Source organism: Martes martes (genome assembly GCF_963455335.1).
Source record: "Martes martes genome assembly, chromosome: 7".
In the NCBI taxonomy this organism is placed as follows: Eukaryota; Metazoa; Chordata; class Mammalia; order Carnivora; family Mustelidae; genus Martes; species Martes martes.
In genome coordinates this window covers 17,335,435-17,351,850 of record NC_137894.1, presented here as the reverse complement: position 1 = coordinate 17,351,850, position 16,416 = coordinate 17,335,435, and the positions used below count along the sequence as shown (strand labels likewise).

The 16,416-nt window shown below is 48.8% G+C and overlaps 1 protein-coding gene across 1 annotated transcript in view; it reads left to right on the top strand.

Annotated features, from left to right (window-relative positions):
- The window catches only part of ADAMTS17 (ADAM metallopeptidase with thrombospondin type 1 motif 17), a gene marked incomplete at its 3' end in the record, with an annotated part of 333,792 nt that overhangs the window by 305,846 nt on the left and 11,530 nt on the right, over nucleotides 1-16,416 (top strand). The window contains exons 20-21 of the mRNA XM_080808797.1: nucleotides 8,348-8,552; nucleotides 12,550-12,702. Coding sequence (XP_080664923.1) covers nucleotides 8,348-8,552; nucleotides 12,550-12,702 — 358 coding nt within the window. The remainder of the gene's footprint in view (nucleotides 1-8,347; nucleotides 8,553-12,549; nucleotides 12,703-16,416) is intronic.

The window sequence follows — 16,416 nt, the reverse complement described above, 5'->3', positions numbered from 1 at the left end:
CTCCCTGTAGAACCTCCCCAGGTGAGTTGTTCTTCCATGACCTTCTTGCTGATGACTTCCCACCCTGTGTCCCCACCCCAGACCACACCCCTGAATGCCAGAACTGCCCCTGCTGACGCTTCCCAGCACCACTCAGCTCCCAGTTGCTGCCTCAACCTGACCTTCTCAAAGTGGTGCCCCCCCTTCTGCCCCCAGGCCAAGTCTTCTCCCTGTGTTCTGCATCACTGTGGAGGCAGCATTGGTGTCTTCTGAGCCTGCTGGAATGCTGATCTTGACTCTTGTCCCCTTTGTCTCTGACCCCACATACCCAAAGCCCTATCAGCCTCACTCTTAAACAGCTTTGAGTTCATTTTCCATTTCTCCACTACTGCCTCGGTGAAGGCCATCTCCTTTCCCCAAGGCTCATGATTACCTGAGAGACCCAAGGCAGCTTCTCCTCCACCCACCTTTAAGTACTCTTTGGGTACCAGCTATCCCAAACTGGGCGGCTGCACTCTCTCACTCCTTGGCATATCGTAGCAGGCTCTCTCTGTGAGAGCACTGAGCCCTGCTGCTGTGATTGGCCAACTTCACCTTGGACCCAACTCAAACTCCATTTCCTCCACAGCACTTATCAGATAGTGAAGAAATTGTCTGTTTATATGTTTCTCTTTCCCCCAAGGACCACACAATTGCCTGAGCTTCATGAATGTAGGGACACTGAGCCAAGTGCCCCAGTGCTCGGTTGAGAACTTGGCATGAAGTTGACACTCATGTGTCTGGGGGACATGTAAGCCAAGGTTGAACAAAGCAACTGTACTTTGTATAGTAGCTGTTCTCTCTTTAACTTGCCCTGCAGCTTCCTGGAGCTTCAGAGCTGTTTTGCATCATCCTTTCTATGCTGTGATATTTTACATGTGGCCTGTATGATGCCATGCCTGGTATTTGTCTCCATAAGAACTGCTCAGATTGTCACATACGAACATCTTGTTTCCTTCCTTTGGTTAATTTAGCTAATGCAGAGAACATCCCTGGCACAGAGGTAAGCCCAGATTGGTGCTCAGCCAATGCCAGACCCTTCTTACTAATGCATTTTGGAGATGGATAAAGTTGACTAAGTCCCATAGACACACTTGTTAGCTCAAGCACCTCTTGTATTGAAATACATCTCATGCTTTTTTTTTTCTTTTCTGTTTGAACTTGTTGAAAGTGAATGACCTACGAACGTTCTCTCTCTGGTTGTCTATATTTGGGATTCACTTTATATTCAACATAAAATATCCATGTGAAAAGAACAGGATCTTGAATATGTTATTTGTTCTTTATAACCACTAAGTCAGATTTCAGCAGATTTCACAAGATCGTTGCCTAGTTTAAATCTCAGCCAAATCAAGATTTGGATAGAACATGAATTTTGAATAGAAGCTGAAATTTCTCAGAACTGTGAATATGATGGGTCTGGGGTAGGCAAAATAATGCCCCCCCCCCCGACGTGTCTATATCCTAATTCCCAGAACTCCTGCATATGCTGAGTTCTGTGTCAAAGGGAAGTGAGGGAAATCAGAGGGTTGCAGTTGGAATTAAATTTGTGCTCTGGGTTGAATTGTACCCTTCCCCCAACCACTCCCACCCTCGCCCCCAAAAAAGATGTTGAAGTCCTAGCCTTAGTATCTTGGAATGTGACTTTGTTTGGAAATAGGGTCATTACAGGTGTAATTAGCGAAGGTCATACTGAAGCACGGTGAGCCCCTGAGCTAATCTGACTGGAGTCCTTCTAAAGACATCTATGTAAGAACACAGAGACACAGGGCAGACGCCATGTGAAGACAGGAGCAGAGATTGGAGTAACACTTGCACAAGCGAGGAATGCCAAGGATGGCCAGCTGTCGTTAGAACCGAGGAGAGAGGCATAGAACAGATCCCTCAGAGCCCTCAGAAGGATCCAAGCCTACCAACACTTTGATTTTTAACTTCTAACCTCCAGGACTATGAGAGAATAACTTTCTGGTGGTTCAAGCCACCTAGTTTGTGGTCCTTTCTCCAGCAGCCCTCGCAGACTAATAGGGTTGCTAATCAGCTTAGCCTTAAAATAGAGAGATTATCCTGTAGCATCCACACGGGTCTAGAGCAATCACAGAGGTTCTTAAAAGAGGGGGAGGAGGGTACACAAAAATGCTGGAGGGATACAGTGTGAGAAGGACTTGACCTGAAGCTGCTAGCTTTGAAGATGGAGAAAAAGAACACGAGCCAAGGAATGGGGGGCAGTGTCTGGAAGCTGGAAAAGGCATGTCTTCTCAGAGCCTCCAAAAGGAACCAGCCCTGGGATCAGAGCCTTTATTTTAGACTAGTGAGACCCATGTCAGATTTCCAACCTCCCGAAGTGTCAAATGCCAAGTCTGTTACTTTGTGCCATTCCATTTATGATTATTTGCTATAGCAGTAGTAAAAATAATAATATTAATAATACAAGGTCTCAGGTAGGTTCTGATTAGAATGGTCAAACTTGAAGTGTGTGTGGAGGAGCCGTCTGTTTCCTATTAGACAGGAAAGGAATCCTTCCTCACTCCAGAGGAACTGAGGAAGGGCAGCCTGAACTAAAGGAGCATTAACAGTGGATTCCTCAAGAATTTGTTTTACTGCTTTTAAGAAGATCTGCGAACTCAAACTTAGCTAGTAAATGTCACTATTAAGGTTTTTAGGGGGCACGAGTATTTAAAAAAAAATCAGACTTCAGTTGTCATATGAATTGTTTTATAGAATAGCAGTTCCTTTCTCAAATTCCTGGACTTGGAATTAATGGGATTTTCCTCAGATGTTTACTTGCATGGAGATGGTCCACCACCATAGATCACCTTCCTGAAGCCGTGTACTCATTCTGGTAAAATGGTTCAGCCACCAAAACCAAAGTTTCCGGAAGGTCATTTTTTTTTTCTCCCCATACTTCCTGAGATATTTGTCAAGATCGGAAGAAAAAAAAATAAAATCTAGCTGAAAAACATCTCTGATCACTGTGAGCCGACTCCTCCTCAGGCAGGGCTGCCAGCACCAGTGAGGATGCTTCACACGGGTGCTTCATGGCCACAATGTGGCTGCGTGGAGCTGAGCACCAGCCTTGTTTCCTGCCTCTTCCTTGTTTCTTGCCTCATCCTTGCCTCCCTGGGATAGGGGAGACACCTCACCTCCTTGTCCCTTTCTCATGTCTCTACTCCCTGTTTTTAATCATCACTTTTTTTAAATTAAATTGTAGTAAAATACATGTAAATTTTACCACCTTAACCATTTGTAAGTTATAGCTCAGTGGCATGAAGTACGTTCACAGAGCTGTGCAGCCATGACAGCCAACTGTCTCCAGGAGTCTATAGACCTCTTGTGCAAGCGCGGCTCCACGCCCATTAAACACGAGCTCCCCATTCCTTCCCACCTGGTAGCCCCCATTCTACTTTCAGTCTTTCTGAATCTACTCCAGTTGCCTCACCCAACCGGAATCATTCAGGACATCTACTTTCATGACTTGCTTATTTCACTCAGCGTAATGTCCCCCAGGGTCATCCATGCTGCAGCCTCGGACAAGAGGTCCTTCCTTTTTAGGCCGAATCCTATCCCCATGGTACATACTTACCATACCTTGTTTATCTGTGTATCCAGCAATGGACACTTGGCTTGCTTTTGCCTTTTGGCTACCATGAATAATGCTGCCATGAGCAGGGGGCACCCAGATATTTCCCCGTCACTGTTTTTATTTTAAGTTTTTATCTGAATTCCAGTTAAGGGGCACCTGGGTGGCTCATTCTGCCTTCAGCTCAGGTCAGGATCCCGGGGTCCTGGGATCGAGCCCCTGCATGGGGCTCCCTGCTCAGCAGGGAGTCTGCCTCTCCCTCTGCCCCCCCACCTCATGTTCTCTCTCTCTCATACACACAAATAAGTAAATAAAATCTTTTAAAAAAAAAAGATTTAAAAAAATTCCAGTTACTTAACATACAGTGTAATATTAGTTTCAATCACACAGTATAGTGATTTAACACTCCTGTCACTGTTTTTAAACTCATCAAGTATTAGAATAACAAAGGGCCCCTGAGTAAAACATATTCAACCCCCGAGTTTATTTCCAGCTACCTCTGCTTGTACTTGAAGGGTCTTCTTAGACATCACCTCCCCAAGACTGCCCCCCCTCAAGATGGACTGAGACGTCTCCCTAGGCCTCCTGGCCAGTGAGCCCAGTTGTGCCATATTTGTCTCTTCCGGAACCCTGTGCAGAGCTGGGAAGGTGCCGTGAGCTGCCCCATGTGGGACTTGTGGGTGTGGAGTGCATTTGTGCCCCCTTCTCACCCCATCACATTGTCCATGAGAACCACAGTGGTTTGGGGAGGCTGCCCTGGCCTCAGACAGGGCTTGTTTTGAATCCCAGTGGGTCCTCAGTACATCTAACAGTTACTAGCCCTCCAAGGAGGGGAGCAGGAGGATCCCTCTTAACACAGCTCCAGGTGACAGAGAAACCCCCGTTACGCATCCATGAGTGCAGACCGTAGATCTGTTTCATGCACATCTGCATGTACTCTGAGCTCTGTCCTCCATTCTCCTGCCAAACTCTGGGCAACAGGAAGAGAGGGACATTGCAGGGGGTCAAAGGATACTTCCGGAAAGGGGAGGAGGGATGCATGGGCTGTTCTCCATTCTGTCATCCTTCTGCAAAGCCCCTGAAAGGCCCAGGAAACACCAGAGGGAAAGGAAAGCAGAACAGGGAAGGTTGGTAACCCCTCCCAGCTCTATAGGAATAGGATCCCTGTGGGTCTGACTTTTTCAGTCTGTGTTGGAACAGGAGGCATAGGAGATGTCTGAGGGAGGACTTCGGAACCTCTCCCAGCCCTTATCCCATCCTTCCAGCTGCCCGAATGTGACCTTTGTGTTGACCAGCGTCAACTTGCACATTCCCTAGAGCCCATGCTCTGGTTGTGTGTCCTAGGATGGAGATGCTGGCACCTTCTGCCCAACAGCATGCATGCCCACGGGCAGGTGATAGTCCCATGAATAGGATGTAGAGGGGGCAATGCCAGGGTGGCTCAGTGGCTTAAGTATCTGCCTTTGGCTCAGGTCATGATGCCAGCATCCTGGGATCGAGTCCCACATCGGGCTCCCTGCTCAGCAGGGAGACTGCTTCTCCCTCCGCCTGCTTCTCCTTCTGCCGGCTGCTCCCCCTGCTTGTGTGTGCACGCTCTCTCTCTCTCTCTCTCTCTCGCAAATAAATAAATAAAATCTTTTAAAAAAAAGAAAAAACAAGAGGAGGATATGAAGCTTTTTCCATGGTTGAGGTCAATGCAGTAGCACCGAACAGGTCTCTAGCTAGAACCTGACATTTGTATTCACAAAGTCAATGGCAAAAAGTCAGGACAAAAGAGATCTGGCTGAGAGTCAGTTCAGGAGAGGAAAAAAAAGAAGTCGTAGGAGCTAACAGAAGTGCAGTCTGCTTGCTTAAAACAGACATAGTATGGGGGCGCCTGGGTGGCTCAGTGGGTTAGGCCTCTGCCTTCGGCTTGGGTCATGATCTCAGGGTCCTGGGATGGAGCCCCACATCGGGCTCTCTGCTCAGTGGGGAGCCTGCTTCCCCCTCTCCCTGCCTGCCTCTCTGCCTACTTGTGATCTCTGTCTATCTGTCAAATAAATAAATAAAATATTTTTTTTAAAAAAACAGACATAGTATGGAGCTGAGCCACTTTAATGAACACAGAGCCTCCCTTTAAAGAGGGGAAAAAAATCATCACATTCTCCCCTGATGCTTTCAGACCACATCTGGGCCATTTTGCCCACAACAAAGCAATCCATTTTGAGAATAGTAGTGACTGATTAGAGAATTAGAAGGGAAGGGATTCAGAATCTGCCACATGCAAATTATTCTGATCGAGTTAAGAAAAAACTTAAAAGGGGAACAAAAGAGCTATCTTCAAATATTGAAGAAGGCAATCCTGTTACTCCTAAGACCAGAAGAGGAGAAATGGGTAGGAGTTGGTTTCATTCTGAGTGTTGTTCAAGCACTTGTCAGTTGCTAAAATTGGGGCAAGATTTGCTCACTACTCTCTAGAACTTCATTATCTCCTATTGAGGAGATAAAGAAGAACAACTGCTTAGAGTTATATAGGCTTAAGTGTGCCAGGTGTTGGTGTAAGCAGCTTACAGGCAATATGTCCCTCGTCCTCACACTCCAGGGTAGGCATGGTCACTTCTATCCTGCAGCATAGGCAAGGGATCTGGTAAGAAGAGCTTCCCTGCAGGGGCTTGGAAGACAGTGAGGAGCTCTACCAAGGGGACTGGAAGTCAGAAGAGGTGGCCTGAGCTTGCCCTAACAGACAAGGAGGAACAATATAGAGGTGGAGGGAGGGGGCCTGGGTAGCTCCATCTTCTCAAAATTTAGCCCAACCACTGCCACCAACCCTAGGTAATACAAACGACCCTCATCTCCTGCCTGGACTGGTGCAGTAGTCTCCTTGCTGCTGCCCTGTGGACTCTTATCTGCCCAGAGCTAGAATGACCCTCTCCGAGCTTGGAGGGCACATCACTCCTCTCTCCAAACCCTCTGTGACTGCATCTTATTCAAACAAGAGCTGCAGTAGCCAGCCAGGGCTTGTAGGATCTCACCCTATCCTCTCTCATGTTCCTCTGTCTGCCCCTCTCTCTTTTCACCCCCTTCCCCAGCCACACCAGACTCCTTGCTGTTCCTCAGCCCTGCCAGCACACTCTTCCCCAGGGCCTTTGCACCCACTGTGCCCTCTGCCTAGCAGTCCTTTCCCAAGGAACCACATGACGACTTTTTTGCTTACTTCTAGGCTCTTCTCACATGTCAGCTTATCCATGGGACCATCCCTGCCACCTTAAGTGCTCACCCCTCACCTCCTCTCCAGTCTGCCCTCCATGGCTTTACTTTTCTCTAAAGCATTTACCATGTGGCATCTTCTCTATTCATGTATGATGTATAATATACACTATATATGGTCTATTGTGTTATCATTCTTTATATATCATTCTGTGTATCTTTGTCATTCTATATATATCAACTATATATTGGGTATATATACTGATATACATAGCTGACATATATATATCGATATACATAGCTGACATATATATATCTACTGTACACTATATATAGTCTACTGTGTATCCTTCCTTGGTTTACTGTCTGTCCCTCTCAGGAGGCTAAGATTCAGAGGGCAGGGCTTTGTTTTGTTCCCTGCCTCATCATCGAACCTAGAACAGTGCCTGGCACATGGGAAGCCCTCCGTGCATGTGCCATGCTGGGATAGACGAATGAGCAAGTAAGCTGGACCTGGAGATGAAGAGAGGCCTGGTACCGCCCAGCGTCCTCAAGAACCCTGCCAGTGGGACGACACCACCAACGTTTCTAACAGTAGAACATGATCGGATTTGGTTTCAGGAGCTTAGGGCTATTCCACCTAATGAGAAAGACCTGAATGGTTATCAGACCTGGCCATCAGTGGATTCAGCCATTTTTGTCAAGTGGTGAGCTCCTGGGAGCTGGGAGGATCTGAGGCTCATGCAGGAGAGGGTCCTTTTGTGTCCTGAGAAATCGTGATTTCCGACAGCTCAGCTTCTTGCCACACTGAGGCTGAGACCCTGGTCATTGAAATGGAAGGCAGTTAGGCCAGATTTTAGTGGAGCACTGTCACCAGCTCAGTCTTGTTCCAGCCCACAACTTGCCTCCTCAAGAGTGACCGTCCCCACCCAAGAAGGCCCTCCACTCTTTGGAGGACCAGGGAGTCCCTGGTCCTGGTGTGTTCAAGCCGGCCCTGGGTGTCCTTTGTCAGGGGTCGTACTGGTCAGGTTTTGTTGCAGTCACAAACCACCTGAGCCTCTCAGTGGCTGACAGCCATGTCCTGTTATGACAGAGGTCAGACGTCAGAGCATCCCATGGTGGGACCTGCTATTCTCATGGCAGAGAGCAGGAAACGGAGAGAAGCAGAGCCAAACCACACAATCACACTCAAAGCTTCTGCTGGGACATGGCCAGCTTCCTGTCTACTCACACCCCATTGAACAAAGCATGACGTAGGCAGTGGGTGAGATATGTGATCCCACCCCAGGGAGAGCAACCACTCGGGACCAATAATTATATCTGCCATAGAGCTGTTGTGGGCAGAAGGATTTCTGTTTTGAATAAGCCATTGACCCGTTTAACTCATGTGACTCCCTCTGCTCACTACTTCAGAATTATTTTGCATGTCAATTGCAAAGCTCTCTACATCCATCTCCTTCCCTCATGCTACAGGCCCAAGACTCCATGATGTGTCTGGAAGGCCCCCTGGGGCAGCTGGCCTCCCCACCCGGTTATTCTCTCACTGTCTCTCCTTCTCCTGGACAGGTGGGTGGCAGGCCCATGGAGCCCCTGCTCAGCTACCTGTGAGAAGGGCATTCAGCATCGTGAGGTGACTTGTGTATACCAGCTGCAAGACGGCACCCACGTCACCACACGGCCCCTCTACTGCCCGGGTCCCCGGCCGGCACCAGTGCAGAGCTGCGAAGGCCAGGACTGCCTGTCCATCTGGGAGGCATCTGAGTGGTCACAGGTGGGTGCCCGGGCTGCCTTGTCCACAGAGACCCCAGCATGGTGCCTTTCCCTCTACGCTATTTGTGACTCAAACCCAAGTATCACAGTGCTTGCCAACCCCTAGATAACTAAAAAAGATGTATTTTAGCTCACGTGTTCCTAAATTCCATCTGAGAAGACAATATGGCTAAACAAACATGAGTGATGTGTTTTTGATCATATATATGTTTTTGATAATATTTACCACAGTTCGATCCCAGTTCCTTAGAAAATTCTCAAGTAAAGATGGATGGATGATGGATGGATGTTTGGGTGGGTGGGTGGATGGATGGATGGATGGAAGGATGGTTGGTTGGGTGAGTAGATGGATGGATGGATGTTTGGGTGGGTGGGTGGGTGGATGGATGGATGGTTGGTTGGGTGGGTGGGCAGATGGATGGGTGGATGGATGGGTGGGTGGTTGGGGAGGTAGTTACGTAAGTAAACATACCAACTGACTAACCAGCTGACGTTCTAATTTTCTTTTGGTGTATTTGAATTCTAGTGCGATCAGATTGGGAAGGCAGTTTCAAAGGTTTTCTCTGAAATCTGTGTCAGTCTTTGTGGATTATAAGAGGCAAAGCAGACACTTGGAGGGACAGTTTTTAGTATACAAGTTGGAGTCACACATCTCATGCCATAAAATATTTTGGAAAGAGGTCAGTTAAGCCTTAAGTTTTAACTTGAAAGACTGATTCTGGAAATATTTTATCTTTGTTAATATCATCCTTCAAGGCTTTGTGTTGACTTTGCATTAATGATTTTGACTGTTTGGCCATAAAACAAAAAATAGCTTGAATAAAGGGCAAGTTTCCCTCAGGTCCTCCATCAAATGTGTTCTAGGAAAGTCAGAAAGGCTAAATCCAAGACACTCTTCAGTGTGGAAAATATTTTTAAAGTTCCTTTTTATTGCCAAACAGTTGGAATTATTTTGAATAAGAAAGTTTTCGGCCCATTCTTAATGAACGAAAAGTGTACCCTTGGCTGCTCAGAAATGGGGTTTACTTTTCAGACAGATATTGACATATACACGTTTGAAGACCTGAGACTTTAGCCTGCACTTTATGATATTTTAGGGAAAAGAGTTTAAAATTTTTATTTTTTATATGTACTTAGGATTTTAAGTTGAACATTCAAGGGACCTCTTTTAGGGAGGGGGACTACTTGCTGGAGGGATCGGGGCAGGCATGCAGTTTCCCCCACCACCCTGTCCCCGACCTTGAGCCTGAGGTCCTTGATCACTAGCTCTTGATCCAAACAAAATTTATGCTTTAATCAGGTCAAAGCCATAGATTTTCCATTCAGACTCTTTTTAATAGAAAAAAAAAGTCCTTACCAAAGTAACCAAGGCTGACATTATCAACTAACATCATAGCATTAAGAACACCAGATTGGAAAATGTGAGACAACTAAAGCAAGATTTAAAGAAATATCTCTAGTTTCACGTCTGTATCTCTGAGTGTACCTGATCCTAATGCTGAAATAGTATCCACACCAATCAGTCTCCTTCTGGCTCAGTCCAGGCTCGAGCCAAATGCCTCTTTCTGAACAGTCAACGTGGAATCAAATCTTGCCCTCATTCACGAGATACTCCCCAAACTGGTATTTCTATTGCTTCACCACATGATAAAGCCCCTTTAAAGATTTTATGTATTTATTTGAGAGAGAGAGAGAGAGAAAGAGCATAAGCAGGGAGAGGGGCGGAGGGAGAGGGAGAAACAGGCTCCCCGCTGAGCAGGGAGCCCGCCATGGGGCTCAATCCCAGGACACTGGGATCATGACCTGAGCTGAAGGCAGATGCCTAACTGACTGAGCCTCCCAGGCACCCCACTGCGGAAGCCTTAAATGTTTCTTCTTTAATGTTTCTTCATCCGGAAACAAATGGGTTTAAATTTCTCATGGTAGAGAAATTTATTTGGCTGCAGAGGTTGCCTTTGTGGAGCCGGCATCTGTTGATTGCCCTTCCTAGCTCTCCCCCAGCTTCTTCCCAGCTTTGTTAGAATGAGGAGCAGTTACCAGGAAGGAAGCAAAAGATAGTGACTGTCTCCTGTCCTCAGTCCCTCCAGAGGAAGGCCCACCTGCAATGCTGCCCTTTTCTCAAAGCTTCAGGCTTCCAGCCAATGGGCTGCTGCTCAGAAGAGTTGAGCCAAGGTTTGGTCAAGAACCAGACTAGACATTAGCGTCTGAAATTCAAGGGCAGAGAATGGAAAGGGACAGGGAATGCAGAATAGAGTAAGATGATGCAGGAACTCTGGCAGAAGTGGTAAGTAGGTTTCTCGTTGAAGAAGGAGCGTGGGTGAGGGCAGAGCTAATGAAATGGTCAGGGAGCATCACCAAGTGTAGAAGTGGAGAGATTGACCTTCAACTCAGTAACTCAGGCTTCCACTGCAAGAGGGTGACACCTGCTCCGGACTGACCCCTTGCATCCAAGGTTCTGTTAAGCCGACCCCTCACCCACACATGGGATCAAATACGCATGCTCTCCAGCTCCCCCCAGATGATGCCACAGCCAGCCCTGAAGTATGTGTGTTTTCTTCTAAAATAAGCCAGCTAAGTCTCAAAAACAAAACAAAACAAAACAAAAAAAACTTCAGAGAGCTAAACTGAACTCATCGGAAAAATAAAGCTACATAACATTTTGGGATAAATGTTAATAATAGAAATATAAAGAACAACTTTTGTCCTTTAGATGCATTTTCCCAGGAGACACAGTGGAATTTTTTAAAAAATCAAGTTTGCTGTGGCTCAAAAATACCACTGCTGTATGTTTCTGGTAAGTCAAGCAAGTATGAAAGCAGATGCTCGAATCATGAGGGCTCCATTTTGTGCTACCACAGTAGATGGGCTGTCTCCTCCATAGCTCTGGGACCCAGCTTTTGAGAGCCTGTGGTTCACTGTGTCTGTACCTCTTGGCAGAATGCAGCCTTCAGCCCAACATCTCCACAAATGACATTTTGTTTCTGTGGTAGAGACGTGCAGGGCTTCCGTACCCCACAAATAGGAGGGAGAGCTCCCTGGGTTTGCAGGTTGTGTTACCCCTTGTTGCTGGCTGGATCATGCATGCTGTCAGTCCCATCCTCCCAAGGTCATAGGTCTGCCCCTCCTGGGCTTCCTTCTTTGTTTTAAGATGGTAAGCTCTGTTGGAGCTCGGGGAAGTCCCTCCTTGAGTTCAGAGGGAGCATGCCAGAAGCTGGGTCCAGCTACACCCTGCAGGTCTGCCATGCTTACCCGTTACCCCACCTCTCCTCCCTTCTTCCAAGGCTCTTCCTGCCCAAGGGCGTGGGAATCTTGAACTCTCAGGGCTCGCACATGATTTGTCATTCCTCAGGCCCTCTGTGGGTCCCCTCACCACACTTTCTCTTGCAGTGTCTCCTGGGAAGCAGGTAAATCATCACAGGGACCATTGCTCGGTGACATTCTTGGCGTCCACACCTAACACAGTCACTGTAGCTCTCTGCAAGACCTTACCAACGGCCTAACGTGAAAGTCACCTGTGGCTTGGCTTTGGATCTCCACCTTTTCCGCCCTGAGCCTGTGCATTTGCCCCAGGCTGGCCCAGGCAGAATGCACAGAGCTGGAGGCCAGCCAGGAGGAGTCATGGGCCTCAGAAGTCTTTGCATGGGTGTCCTGACCTGACTTCCCTGGCCCCGTCCCCTGCTCCGCTCGAGGGATCCACCAGCATTTGCCCCTTGAAGTTCTCCACTGTGTTGGTCTCTTGGACCTGGTAGCAGGCCACTAAATTCCGAGTTTGGTCTTTAGGGTACCTCAAGCTCTCCCCGATCCTGTGGCCCTTCCCCATCCCTGGTTACTTGGCTGAGTCACAGCTGGGACCATGCGCCTCAGACTCTAGAAGCCTATAGAAGCATCCTCATCCTTGCATCCCCAGCACTGGGTCTGGCACACGGTTGCGACTTAATAGACATTGATGATCTTGAACTGAATCAGACAGGGTCAAACATCCCAACGGTGTCTTGCAGTGCTCGGCCACCTGCGGCAAAGGGACGCAGAAACGAACTGTGACATGCACCAATTCGCAAGGAAAATGCGACGCATCCACGAGGCCCAAAGCAGAGGAGGTGTGCGAGGACTACTCAGGCTGCTACGAGTGGAAGACTGGAGACTGGTCCAAGGTGAGTGGTGGGTCTGCATCTCCACCCTGCCCAGCAGCGCAGGGCACTCTGCAAGCCAGAGCTTGGAAGTCACCCTGGGCCTCCATGGCGTGAGGCAGTCCCAGGCCACCTGGGCAAGTTTGCTTTCTCTCCAGGCTCTGCACCTGCCCGTTCCCCTGTGCTGTGTGCAGTCGAAAGGAAACCGAAGGCCCCCTCAGAGCACAAAGCAGGGTGCTCCCAATGCCAGTTGGCTTTCCTGTGCTGCGTGCTGGCTGTGCCCCAACATCCCGCGGGGGGCTTGGCCACCAGCCCTCACAAAAGCCTCGTAAACATGGGGGAGCCTTGGCTGAGGCGGATGCGGAGGGGCCTCAGAGGCAAACAGCACTTCCCTTCACTTTTAGGACCCCTGGGTGAGGGCCCACAGGATGCAGCAACGGGAGTTCTGGGAGGGTGGGTTGTGGCAGAAAGGAAGGGCCATCTTCCAGAGCCTGGCCTGCAGCCCGGGGGTGGGGGAAGAGATGGTGAAACGACACTGCAACGTAAATCAGACACAAAAACTGCTTTGCTCTTCAGCTCTTTTATTCATTCCCCTGGTATCTGTGAACCTGTTACCTATGACGCCTGTTTCCCGGGCTGGGGGGTGGGTGCTGAGGTAAGTACCACTCTGACATGTGACCACCGGCCAGGAGGCCTGCTAAAGAACTCTTTTCCAAGAACTGTAGAATTTCTGGTAACCTCTGATTTGCTAAGGGAAATTTCTAATGGCAGCTTCGAGGGTGTTCATGTTTCTTTTTTGGTCTTTGCAACTGAAGACTCCCCGTTTATTTCTCTTGATGTCTATTCACCCTGTGTTTGCAAACTGGTGGCCCAGTTGCCCCCGGTTTTTGTGTGACCTGCACCATATCATAAACATTCTGGAATTCATTACCAACATTTAAAAACAGGGTGATTTCGCCTGAAAATCTGGATTTGTGGCTCCTATCTAGATATCTGGCAACGTGGCAATGTGGCCTGTGTCCTCGCTTGGCCACCGTGACCTGGGGCCAAGCAGGCCTGGCACCTTTCCCCAGGCAGGGACACTCCAGTCCCCCACAGTCCTCCAGCCACTCTATGTTTTGATTTAGCCTGGTCCAGACAGTAATTTGCTTTGTGCCTCTGCTTCATGGAAGGAGAGATGGTTTGGTCATTGGAAAGCAAAACTTATCCGGATCAGGCCCTTGCAGAAATGCCACCTTCCTGCAAGTGAGCATACGGTCTCCTCCAAACTCCTAGAGGACATAAAAGCCAAATAGCTCAGGTTTCAGTTTGCCAGCTGTACTAAAATGCAGACTCCAGATAACTGCAAATTTGGGGAAGACCAAAAACACCTCCTTTTTATTTACTCTCTGATCAGTAGATCTGACCAAAGCAATAGAACCAGGGCCGACAGTCCAATTTCTCTGTGGATGTAATAACATTTAGGATGGAGTTGCCAGGATGTGTCTTCCATTGGAGGAAGGCTTCACTTGAACTTCACTTGAGGGGTCTTGCAAAAATGCCAGTAGAAGCTGGAGTCCTGGGAACCTGGGTGGCTCAGTGGGTTAAAGCCTCTGCTTTCGGCTCGGGTCATGATCCCAGGGTCCTGGGATCGAGTCCCACATCGGGCTCTCTGCTCGGCAGGGAGCCTGCTTCTTCCTCACTCTCTGCCTGCCTCTCTGCCTGCCTCTCTGCCTACTTGTGATCTCTGTCAAATAAATAAATAAAATCTTAAAAAAAAAAAAAAAAAAGAAGCTGGAATCCTGTGACTCAAGGCATCAAGGGGATGAGTTACAGCTCTGATGCACCGTTTAACAAATCTTAACCTCTCTGGCCCTCATTCTCTTTATCTCTGAAACAGAGACTCATTAACACTGGCCCTGCCTGTTTCTCAGAGATGCTCAGAGCTTTCAAGGCATTATAGTAAGTGTGACTAGCTCTTGGACATCTCAGCCCATTTTCCTGCCCCAAACCCAGCACCCAGTGTTTACGCTGTGGTGAGGCACAGTCCCCAGGACTAACCTGTTCGGATCTCATCGAACTTTGTCTTATCAATTGGAGGGCCCTGCCTTTTATACAACCATGCCAAGAAATGTCTCCTAGCCAAGGGTGTTAGACCCAGCTTGAGAAAGGTCACCAGTGTATCCCAAAGGCCCAGCCAAATGGAAGCGAGCTCTCAACAGTTTGGGTTCTAGCCACAAGAAAACACTTGGGAGTTTTCTGTGTCAGAATTGTCAGAAGACATAGAAGGGGAGCTCTCCAACATAGTAAGAGGCAGAAGACCATTGTCTGGACTCCAAATGTCCAGGTGTGGATTGGAACAAAGTTGTCATTCTACCTGAAGAATTAGAAGGGTCCTGTGGTCACACCCCACATGTCACCTGTGCTAGTGAAGGGGGACTTCCATGGTCACAGATGTCCCTGGACAGGAAGCAGAGGGGAGGAGGGGTCAGGGAGGGCCTGGGCCATGTGCAGCCATCAGAGTATGAGGCACTTTGTGTCGTTTTCTGTTTGAGGTCTACCTCTGTGCCTGTGCCCTCCAACCAGGTCCTTAGCCCTGTTTTCTAGAAGAGGTAGTAGATGCTCAGAGATGAAGGGACTGGCCCACACCCCTCTGCCAGAGTCCAAGCTCCTGAACTGCCAGTCAGAGCTCAGTCCACATGGAGAAGCACTTCGGAGGCCCCATCATGGTACTTTTGAGCCACAGCATGTCCTACAGACAGTCATCAGCTCTCCAGAGCCTGGCCTTCTCGAGCCTCACCATTCTGGTTTTGAAGGCCAGATGGACACTTTGGTTTTCTTAATACCATGAACTTCCTGGTGCAGGGAGGTACAGAACCCCAGGACATGAATGTAAGTCATACCTGAGAGGCCCAACACCATGCTACCCCAGATCTGCTAGCTCCCACTCGCCCTTCTCCATTGTTCAAGCGCCTCTCCTTGGCTGCAGAGGCTGGTTTGCCATCCAGCAAACTCCCTCCCCCACCAGGTTCACCAGTGAGGTCAAGCCCTTAGCTGGCCTGCCTCTTGATTGGCCAGGCCATGGTGAATAATGCCTCCCAGCTTTCTGGAAAGTAAGGCATTGGAAGGCCACAGAGCCTACTCTTCAGCCAGCTTGATCAGTGACCCCTGGCCGTAAAAACAGGACAGCTTGATGGTCTGTGATGATCTCGGCTGCCATTCAGGGCTGGTATCTGATGGCACTGGCTTGGTGCACACAGAGCCAAGGGGGAGAGTACTCAGCATGGAAGGGGGGCATGTTCTCCCATGCTTTCAGCTGCCCCCTCCCCAGCAGGTCTGGCCAGAGCTAGGGCCCAGGGAAGACTTGACCTCCCAAAGTGAGAACTTGGTCACGGACCCAGAACTGGAAGTCCGTATAGGCATGAATGTACTGGGAGCAAGCATGATGGGGCAGGGGCCACACAGAACTGAACCGGGGGACCACACCCTGACTGTTGGCCTCGCCACCACTCCCTCCCCCACTGCCATCACCAGGTGGGCTGGCCCCCCCAGGTGCAGAGATCTGTACAGCACAGTTCTAAAAATCTGCCCGTTGCTTTTCCCCATTTCTTCTCTGGAGAATGGAAAGGATACAGTTCCCATTGGGATCCTGGTCCTCCCTTGCTGGGCAACTGTCTAACATAAGTGGGTTCCACTGGATGAATACTACCCTGATATTCACACTTGTTTGGCCTAGATTTGCTTTGCCGTTGACCTCTT